The sequence below is a fragment of the Limulus polyphemus genome, unplaced genomic scaffold (genome assembly GCF_000517525.1).
Source record: "Limulus polyphemus unplaced genomic scaffold, Limulus_polyphemus-2.1.2 Scaffold1691, whole genome shotgun sequence".
NCBI classification, from domain to species: domain Eukaryota; kingdom Metazoa; phylum Arthropoda; class Merostomata; order Xiphosura; family Limulidae; genus Limulus; species Limulus polyphemus.
The window spans coordinates 9,170-19,878 of record NW_013667301.1 but is presented as its reverse complement, the minus strand read 5'-3'; the positions used below and the strand labels follow the sequence as shown (position 1 = coordinate 19,878).

General features: G+C 36.3%; 1 protein-coding gene across 4 annotated transcripts in view; it reads right to left on the bottom strand.

The window, feature by feature from the left end:
- Positions 1–10,301, bottom strand: part of LOC106464573 (tRNA (cytosine(34)-C(5))-methyltransferase-like) — a 52,674-nt gene extending 42,373 nt beyond the window's left edge. Inside the window, exons 1-2 of one of the 4 annotated variants that reach the window (XM_022392308.1) lie at positions 10,283–10,301; positions 6,466–6,547 (exon numbers count right to left, since the gene is read on the bottom strand). In XM_022392308.1, the coding sequence (XP_022248016.1) occupies positions 6,466–6,525 (60 nt within the window). In that variant the 5' untranslated portion in view covers positions 6,526–6,547; positions 10,283–10,301. Of the gene's footprint in view, positions 1–6,465; positions 6,548–8,175; positions 8,195–9,676; positions 9,696–9,797; positions 9,955–10,282 lie in introns of those variants that run through there. The other 3 variants (XM_013924725.2, XM_022392309.1, XM_022392307.1) reach the window with 3 other exon arrangements.
- Between the last annotated feature and the right edge of the window lie 408 nt (positions 10,302–10,709).

Here is a 10,709-nt window from a genome sequence, read left to right as displayed (position 1 = left end):
TTCTTGTGCATCTTCCTTAAAGATTTTCATGTCACTAGCCTTTAGGCAACTCCCATCCAAACTCATGAGATTTCTTATGAGTTGTGCTACTACATAATGACATAATTATGCAGCAAAAGCTCTCCATCAATTGGAGGGTGACACAACCTCTCTGCAGACTATCTCCCTCTATGTTTTTGCACTCGCAATCTTCATTCCATGATGAAGAAATACTTGCACCAGAAGTGGGGAAGAAGGGTAGGAAGTGTGTGAGAGGTGAGTATTTATCAGAAATATATTTTCAAGTAAGGAAAATGTTAACCTTCAAGATGATACACACCTCTGTACAAGCTATGTAGATGAGCTCCCTTCAGAAAGTGCCCGAAGGAAACCCACAGAGTATGACACCTAATAGCAGGGGGCTCCATAGGAGCACACTCATAGAAGCTCTCATCTCTTCCAGGGTACTCTCTGGATTAGGCAAACAAGCCTCATGTGTCATGAATATGGATGGACTATGAATGTGGCCACCCAAGTACTTGCACACAAGAAGTCAGAGAGCCAATATATATGTAGTATGGTTTGGGCACGATCAGACTGCACCAAGTGCTCACCTCGGTTCTATTGGTATACTTCTTCAACTGACACCAGCTGCGGGAAGAGTACACAGAATACATGCCATAGATTGTATAATGTTAGTATGTGCATTGATTCAACAGCACAGTCCTCTGCTAAAGGAGGAGGGCATGATTTATTAGGAAGTGCTCACCTCAACTCATCTGAACAGGAGATGATTGCAGATATTCAACTCAAGTCCAAAACCATTGGATATGTATATTCCTGGCTGTGGTGGGAGGAGGAGGGTCACAACCATCTTCATCTCATGACCAGGAAGCAGAAGGAAAAAGCAACTTCCATTCCAACAACCCAGGCAGGGCACTTGTATGCAGACCCAGTACACAACCAACACCAAACCATTTGAAAACCCAACACCCAGGCAACAATAGGAAGAGGGAATGCAAATGTGGTGAGTCAACTCCAGTCCAAAACCATGTGGCATCAGGAGTTTTTCATCTGGTCTGCAGTAGGAGGAGGATCCCTACCAACCACATGTGTAAAAACTTATGTTGGCTGGTCTTAAGCCAATCCAACACTAGACCATCTGGGAACCAACATCCAGGTGGCAGTAGAATGGGGGACACTAACATGATAAGAGCATAATTATAAGAAAGGTGACATGTGCTACACTTCCCACTTATTGCCACCATTTGTGGAGCCCCAGCTATTAGGTCCCAATCAGCAACTGTTTTCCATGGTCCACCACCCCAGTGGCTAGGAACTGGTAAGTGGTAGGGGTCTTCGTTGCTCCACTCAATGGAAAAGAGGGAGGGAGAATTTGCAATGGGGAGACACAGAGAAATTGCCCTGACCTCCTTTGCATGCCTGTCAGAAATATCTTTTACTGGAGACAGTACAAAGGGTGACCACATAAACCTATTTTGAAAAGCCGGCAAACACAAGTCAGGGTAGCAAGCAGGGTAGCAATGGAATAGGTATTGTCTGGATCGGACAGTAGATAGATGTCAGAATATACTACGAGGATACCTCAAGTGGTCTTGCAGAACACCCCATCTCAACAGTGGGCGTATGTGGAGCCAGGGGGGGTATAGTATGAGCACTTTCAATTATCCTGGCTTGATGAAGGATTTGGGGAAATAAGTGTACCCTGGGAGGCACCAACAGCCATCTGGCAAGATCCTGGAAGAAAATGCTAGAAACCAAAGAGGAATGTACTCACCCATCTAAATATAGTGGGCATATTGTATGACAGCAAACAGAGGCAGAGTGGGTGACAAAGTTATGTGAAGTAGTTCACATGCCAACATGAATAATCATGTCTAGTGGCAGTAGGAAACAAGCTGCAAGTGAATGAGAGAGGTGACAAATCTGATGGAACTAGATGCAGACCATTTGCGAGGAACAATCTCTAAAAAGGAGGAGACCCAACAAAGAATGTGGCAGACCATACTAATAAAGGCAGAAGAGAAATCCCAGGGAATAAAGAGTGAAAGACAGAAACCCATAAAGTGAGAGGTACAAGCTTAGAAGCAACAAACAGCACGAACAGGGTAAAAAAGTCTGACTGGGTCCTAACGAGCATAGAAGAGTAAAATAGAAGGACAGGAGAGATGAGAAGGGTAGAGATCTCCTCCTTAAGCAGCTGAAGACAGAGGGAGGAAGAAAAATAACAGGATGATGGAAAGGGTATGGGATGAGTCATTGACATAAAGAGGAAACAACTGACATCACAAGTGAAAAGAAAAAAGAATATGTTTGAAACGAAGGCAGTGGAAGTTGCAGGTTGCTAACGACATGAACGGGAATGGGTCAGAACATGCAGAATGACATTGAGGTCCCAGTTGGGTGAGAAGAGGGTAAGTGTGTGTGTGAATAAGGAAGGACCTGAACAAAAGAGAAAACACCTTGCAGTATTGAACTGGCAAAATGATGAAGACAAGGCTCCAATAATTGGCAAAAGCAGAGACTGCTGAACCCTGTAAAACACCCTGGTAAAGGAAGGCAGATGTCTGACAGTAGAATTGTGAGGAATAAAATGGTGACAGATGAATCAACATTGAAAGTCATTGCCCCACCATGCAGGTAAAAGGACCAAGTAGAATTATGCCCAGAAAAGGAATGGACCACAAGATGGTAAAGTCTGGTTTCATGCATAAAGGACTGAACTAAACTGAATGTGAAGGCAGAAGGACAAAATCCAGTGATGGAAAAGAGATGGTAGATGTTGAAGTAATAGAATGTTTAAATGGCAAGAGAAGAGGGGATTGGGTTGACAGATGGCAAAGAACCAAGGTTAAGCCAGTCAGAGGGTACACCCAAGAAGAAACAACAAGGAGTGTCTCTAAGCAAGGCCAAGTAAAGGCTGGGAAGGTGAGTGAGCATTATGACAAGTAAAAGACCAGACCAGGCATAAGGCACTGACAGCCAGGGCCGAGGGATGGAGAACACATGATCAATAGAGAGGAAGCATGAAAGTGAGAGGGTTTGCTAGGCAACAATAAGTAGAGTCCTTAAGAGAGAACCCCATAGGAAACAGGGAGAGAATATACATACTGCAAGCAGAACATGGTCCTGTCAAGGGAGGTGATCCACAACCCAGTCATAGTACTTGGTTCATGACAGGCAAAGAAACCAACCCACTGAGAATAGTCCCAAGAAGGAAAGTTCGAAGTTTGCAAGCAAAGGATTACCCAGTGATGGTTAATTAAAAAAGAATTGTTGGAAAGAAACATAACTAAGTGATTCATTAGGGGTAGTAATAATTGTATCATGCCAAACAGTGTACCAAAAGTTAAAGCATGTGGTTGTGGAGAGAGAATTCATCTTGGGTCCATGTGCCATATGTAAAATAGATGATCAGAGATGCTTCCTATCAAGAGAGGGAAGCAGGGCTCAAAATTATCAGGAACCCGGGAGCCAATGGCCCCAAAAAATGGCAGCAGGCCTGTAAAAAGTATCTGCTAGGTAGTCCACTGGCCCCTTAAAATAAAAAGAGCCATTAAAAGTTTGAATCAACATAAACTGATCTAAGCATTTCTTAACTGAGCAGAACTTATGAAAAACCATAATGTACCTTCCTAAACTTAATGTATACTCATCAGTCATGTCATGTACAATCCACAAACATCATCACTATGAATGCCTATGTATTCAAAGTAAATGCACTTTCATTAATAAGAATGTCATCACTTTGTCCTATATTTAAACTTTTTGTATCAGTGTAATGGAATTGCTATATAAAAATTCATTTATAAAATTTGAAATATAGAATTATTATTTGAGCTTTTATAAAGATAACTCTTGTTTTCAATCAGAATGGTCTCTTTTTTTACTTTTTATATATGATACCAAGCATGCATCAAGGCTCTCATATTTGAAAGATATACATACAATTTCTTTTTTGTCAATACTTTCCAAGAATAGGCAAGTAAAAATTGCAAACTTGTAAGTTGTTTGGAATATCTACCTTACTGTACATACATTGTTTGTTGTAAATATATGTATTTTAGGGCAAACACTTTTGAATCCAACTTTGCAGACTGCATGAGCCAAAAATTACAATCAAAAACATAATATTAGTTTTAGCGATCATGTCACAATCAGAAATCACTGATAAGTGGTAAGGACTCCAATACTCCATTAGAAGTAAGAAGGGAAAATGTGTTGGAGACTCCTGAGAACCACATCACCATAGACAGTGCAACGGGTGACCTCAATACCCTATTTTGAAAAGCAGAGCTACCACATTGACAGAGTCATTGAACTAAAACCTGGTGGCACCTGGAAATTGTACATCAGGTCCATGTTAGGAAGAGTCTCAGAAATCTCTATGTGCCTTACTCATGTTAGTCCATGAGTGTATGGCTCAGGACGAACATATTTATAAAGCAAAACACCACTAGAGAGAACTACCAGCAGTCCTATGGAACACCCCATCTTCATGGTGTGCATAACCCAATCCTGCAATGTAATTGTTTAGACATATATGACAACAGAACGGAGACACACAACCAACACCTGGCAGCATCTAGAATTATACATCAGGTCCACAGTAGGAAGGGCTACAATGTAACTGACATCGAGCATGGTCACAGGATGGATAGCGTAGATTTAAAAAAAATAATAATTATAAACAAGTAGGCACCACTTACCACAGAGTAGGATCCACAATACGCTAATCAAAAATGCCCCTGAAAAAGTATGAAAAGTTGGAAAAAGTAACCTTTCACAATTCCAAAACGTGAAAATGTAAATAAATATTAAAGAAAAAAATAAGTCTGTAGTATAAAGGAAAACGTCAACAAATCTGCAAGCACAAACCAGCACTTTTGTACAGTACTACTGCCAATCGAGAAGTGATTAACGAGTGCAAATGTGAAAAGGGTGCTGGTTACAATAGAAGTTATATAGCACTCCTACTGATGTATGGCTGCTGAATGATTACTTGAATGTGGATATGCAGAAGCAGGAGGTGGAAGGCTACCAGCGAGCATTGAAAATTTGTGTCGATAGAGAGCAGTAATAATCAAGAAAAGCTATTTTGTGAGAGGAGGTTAAGATATCGTGTTGAAATACTCATCTTTTCAACTATATCTCATAAGTGTATAAAAACTAAAAAGCATACTTTTGTGTACTGATTTACTAAATATGCCATAAGCTGAAGGCATTATATAAGGATTGTAACTTTTCATATTACTTTATCAATTATCAAACTTGTACAAAAAAATAGCAGTAAGCTGTACTGATGATTTAACACATCAAATTTATCCTTAAATGCATGAAGTAATTTACTTACATTAGTGCATAACATGGGTCACAACTGACCCACCAAAGTAAAAAAATAGTTCAGACCACATTTATGTATAAATTTATTTAATCAAGTCAAACAAAACACAAGCAGGATGGTCACAATACCAGATTACCAACAGAAATACTGTATCATCAGCAAACATATATTGCAGTTCTTCAAACATAATAGCTATAAATTGTAGTTAGCACAAACAGTTGTTTTCATTGTGTGTGAGTGTGCAGAAGTAGAACAGGTAACTCTGCTGCATTTTGCACACTATATGCTAGTTTTTCTCTCTTTTAGATATAGGGCACATTGAACATCTTTTGCACTGAGAAGTAGCAAAGTTCTTTCATGTGCCTTTATTCGTGACACTTTTCTATGCCACACCTTTTCAGATAAAATTAACACCAAATTGTACCTTTTGCATGACCTGTGTCACTAATGACCCATGACCTTTTGTTCAAAATTATTACTAAACAATGGTAAAAGGTTTTTAAATTATTTTGTGTTTTGGCCTAATTAATGGGATGTAGTCACCAAGAAGGTTCAATTAAGAAATTGAAAAACGTTTGCCCCCCACCCCCAATTCCATCTTCAAATTTAAACCAAACTTATGGGTTAAGATACGGGTTGCCTTGTACTACTACCGCTTATTAAGTTCAGGATATTTGGGAGAGGCAAAATTTATTTGAACAAATGAAGTGAGAGAATGTGTGCCATCAACACACCCATTTTGGCCAGGGTCCAGGGCTTGCCTTGGGGTCTTGGGAATTCTTGGGTTCTGGATTAAATTTTATGCATTCTCCTGCTTTTCTTGAGAGTAATTTTTCTAATTTTGATGCATTTTTACTGGGATAGATTGAAAAATCTAGCATCTCCCAAAAAACATTTTGTTTAAAGAATAAGTTAACTTTGTTCTTTTATTGAGCAAAAATTCATGATGTTATAAATCTATCAAATTAATTCCATACAGTCTATTGTAATAGTGTGTAGTAACCACATAGCAAATATATAGAAATCATACCTCTTAATACAGAATTCACAAATTATATACCTCTTAGATATTACTGTATCTCACATATGGTACTACCATTTAGCTTTCAAAACCTCCTTACCTTTGCAGGATATCTTGTACTAGCTTTAACTTGTTTCTGCCTTTTACTCCTTTTTCCCATTTTTGACGAGAAATACGTTCACCTGAAACATGCATAAAACATACACAGATGAATTTCAAAATGTGTATACACATATAAGTACTATACATTTGTGATATGGTTTGAATAATAACTAGGGCTGGGCAATTTAATTGATATAATCAGTTACTTAGGAGCAAGGATTACATCAATTAGTTTCACCCAAACTAGTCAATTAATTGAAATTATGGTGAAATCAATGAATTAAAATTAGTGTTTATGATTATTACTGTTTTCAATTATTTCAAAAATCAGTTAATCTAACTTCCAATTATATTAATTGTCATGAAAATAACCAACTATTCGAAATTAACAATTATCACTATTTTCAATTACTCCAAGAATCGATAATAAAAATTATGATTTCATCAACTAGTCAAAATCATGGTTTCTAATTATTGCCAATTTTGATTATTCCAATCATCAAAGTAATTGAAATATTGCCACCACAATTGTTCTTCTTTTTCTTTGTTATGGTATAGCTAATAATGCTATCTGCCAATTTTTTATTTTTTCTTGTGAATTGCTGACTGAAAGGATGGTAAACTCTTTGCTCTCTGGTAGTACCCATCAACAACAGTCTTTTTTTTCTGTATTCAGTTAATGTGGCCACTGATTAATTAATTAGTAAATACCACTAGTGGCCAAGATCTAATGATGACCATTAGTGTTATAGTTAAATGAATGTGAAAAACTACTTAAATTAAGAGATCAGCATCACACTGTAAGCACAAGAAATACTCGTTAACGTTGAGTGAAAACTTCAGGTTGTAGGTCAGGGCTATTTTCATGGTTAACCAAGTTAAATAAAAATTTGTTACGCAAACAGTTAAATAGCCTACCATAAACATAAATTTAACACTGGATAACTTTGGGATAAGTACACAGTTTCCTTTATACACTGGGGGGTCTATTACATATCCAATGCATTTAAAACATCAAGCATTTAGGTTGCGTATCACTGTGTCGTGGCCACATACAGAGGAAAACAAAGTATGGAAAATCTTATGTAACATTTAAATAATTATTCATGTGTAATGTACACTAGTTATCCTATGATGCACTTCAATTGCCTTTTTTAATTAATTTTATTTTATTGCATTGTATTGTATTGTTATAACGGTTTGCTGGGTAAGTTCTTTTGGGTTATTCAATAAAAAGAGGAATACATGGCCAAATCTACTTAATAATAGTTTTTATATCTTTGACTACATGTTCTGTAACTTGTAAAAGCTCCATATCTTACTACAATGGATGTAGCGTGTATGTCACTATCTAGGTATATAACCAAAACTCCTGCACCATCTATTAAATGGCACCAGAAACACAAATCCATAAAAAATTTTACACTTTAGGTATTCAAGATTCAGAAAAATAACTGTGGTATGTGCAACAGCCATTTTTTACAACAGAATGCAATTTTAAATAAAAGTACTCTCCTCACAACAAGAATACAACTTTCACTAGGACTGTACTTGATGGTTTGATTATATCTTTATTGATGTAATGTTTAAATGTAGTACTGAGGAACTGTAGTTCTTAAAAAAACTTATTTTTTCAATGAATGGTACCACTTTTAATACATAAAACAACATTACAGTTTATATCAGTAAAATTTATAAAAGTTTTGACCTCTGTACATTTTTCCATGCAGTGCTTCCCAGAAAAACTCTTCTTTTAGAAAATGTTCACTTTTTCTAAATTGTTTTCAATGAGATATGAATATACAATTAGTAATTACTAGCACAAACAGCCACCAGTAGAGCAGAGTTTCTGTTAGTAATAACAATATCTTAACTTTACAAACAAACAGCTCAGACAGTCCAAATGGCCTCTTGTAAACCACTGGAAATGACAGAAGCTAATTGTTTACTTATTTATAATGTGTACTTTTTTCAGTTTTATAAATTTTATTTATTACATGACTGATAATTTTTTATACCAGCAGCATATGAACTTAGAAGTTTGTGACCCTTATATAGTACCCAGTAATCTATAATTGTCAATAGCATTTAACATAAAATTTAAGGATAACAAGGAATTTATTGGCTCTGTCTAGGCCATCTTATTCACTTAACTTAAAAAATAAAGAAACTCAAAGTCAACCTATATAATTCAAAATATTTATCAAGTCTTCCCTTAAATTTACTGCATCCCTCACATTTCAAGACAACCTATTGCAAATTACAACCATCTAGTTAGAGAAATATAATTTTCTTAGCTAAAAATGACTGCTGCCCTACCAAAATTTACATTCCTGTTCCCCAGTCCTACCTTTCTCATCATTAAGTACGAAAACAAATAATGCATTAACACTATCAGTTTTCTTAACAATATTAAACAACTCAATCAGATCCCCTCTAACTGTTCTTCTTTCAAGAGAAAATTCTTAACCTGTCCTTGTATGACAACCTTTCCATCCCAGATAACATCCTGCAACTACTTACATCATCAAGTCAAATTTCCATCACTTGTATTATGAATTTTTATTCCTTTTGTTTTTATATGTTAAGATTACAGTCTATTTAAAACTTTTATATATATTTGAGATTTCACTTTTAGTTCTAGTAAGATACAATGACACACTGCAATTATTTTTTGCTTTAATAATACATTCAACAGTTTACTGGCTGTTAAAATTTACAAATATAATCTAAACAATCTAATCTTTAAGTTTAACTCAAGTTTAATTTTCATCAAAATGCATGGATATTTACAATTACAACATAAATTCTGCCTCAGCTTTCAGGTCACAGTCACAATTAACGACTACTCACAGACCAGTTAAACTTAAAATAGAAGTGTCTCTTCATCTAATAGTAATAGTAATAATCCTAAACAAAACCGCTTAGAAACAGAATTAGAAAGTATCGTTTCCCCTCCTAGTCCTATGAATGAGTATGATTTTTTGCACTTATTTTTTAACTAACAAAGAAAGACAGTATAAAAAATATATATTCAATTTAAAGCCAAGACAAAAAGTAAGACTGACTCTGAGTATGACTCAACTATATGCTACTGCTAGTCAGTCTAATAGTTATATTCTAAGGTTTTACCACTAAAACATTCAAATAAATTTGATAAGTTAAATGAATGTCCCCAGGACAATAAAACAAAGTAAAAATTGACGGACTAGTGAGTCGGTGTCACTAATTTCGTTGCTTGGCCTTTGCCGTGTTTAGTCCAAAATAGAACAGATATCAAGCAGTATAAAAATGTGCTTTTAATTTTAATACAAATTTTAATCTACTCACTGCTGTTCCAGACTATAGCAATATATGATTGGTTTAATTTATCAATAGATTTTTATTTCTAGATATACTTTTCAAACTTATTTAAATCCTGATGTATAGGTAACGCTACTAACGACCACAACTACCATCAAAACACGTTTTCTTCAAGATTAAATCCTTCCGCCATCTAAAGGCAAAATTAAAATAACAATAATTCAGCGTTTTGAAGTTTTACGAACAGCTTCTGCCTTAGTACAGAAATCGAAACGTCGCCCACCTCTATACCCCAGACAGGTACAGTCCATAAAACTACAAATTCAATACACTCTACCATGCATAAAGTTACTCTAAAACATAAAGTTAGAGTTTTGAAATACCGAAGAATTTGCCCCAAAAAACAGAAGCACCCACTGAACCTGAAACAGGAATTAAAGATATTGTAATAATTGGCTAACATTATCTGAAGATAGGCGTGAAAATAACAAAAATTCTAAGCATATTTTTACCAATAAATCCCCCCTCCAAGTGGTTCATCAGTTTGGTTTGAATTGTTTTGAATTTTGCGTAAAGCTACACGAGGGCTATCTGCGCTAGCCGTCCGTAATTTAGCAATGAAAAACTAGAGGGAAGGTAGCTAATCACCACCACCCACAGCCAACCCTTAGGTTACTCTTTTACTAACGAAGAGTGGGATTGACCATCACACTATAACGCCCCCGTGGCTGAAACGGCGAGCATGTTTAGTGGGACGGGGATTCAAACCCGCGACCCTCTAATTCTGATTCAAGCGCACTAACGTTATGCCATCATCACCTGGTATTACCAGGTGGTCTCTCTTCCAAGTACTAACCAGACCCGACATTGGGTATCTACGGGAATCAGACGAGACTCGAATTTTTTCAACGTGGTATGAATGATAGTTGGCTCAACAGT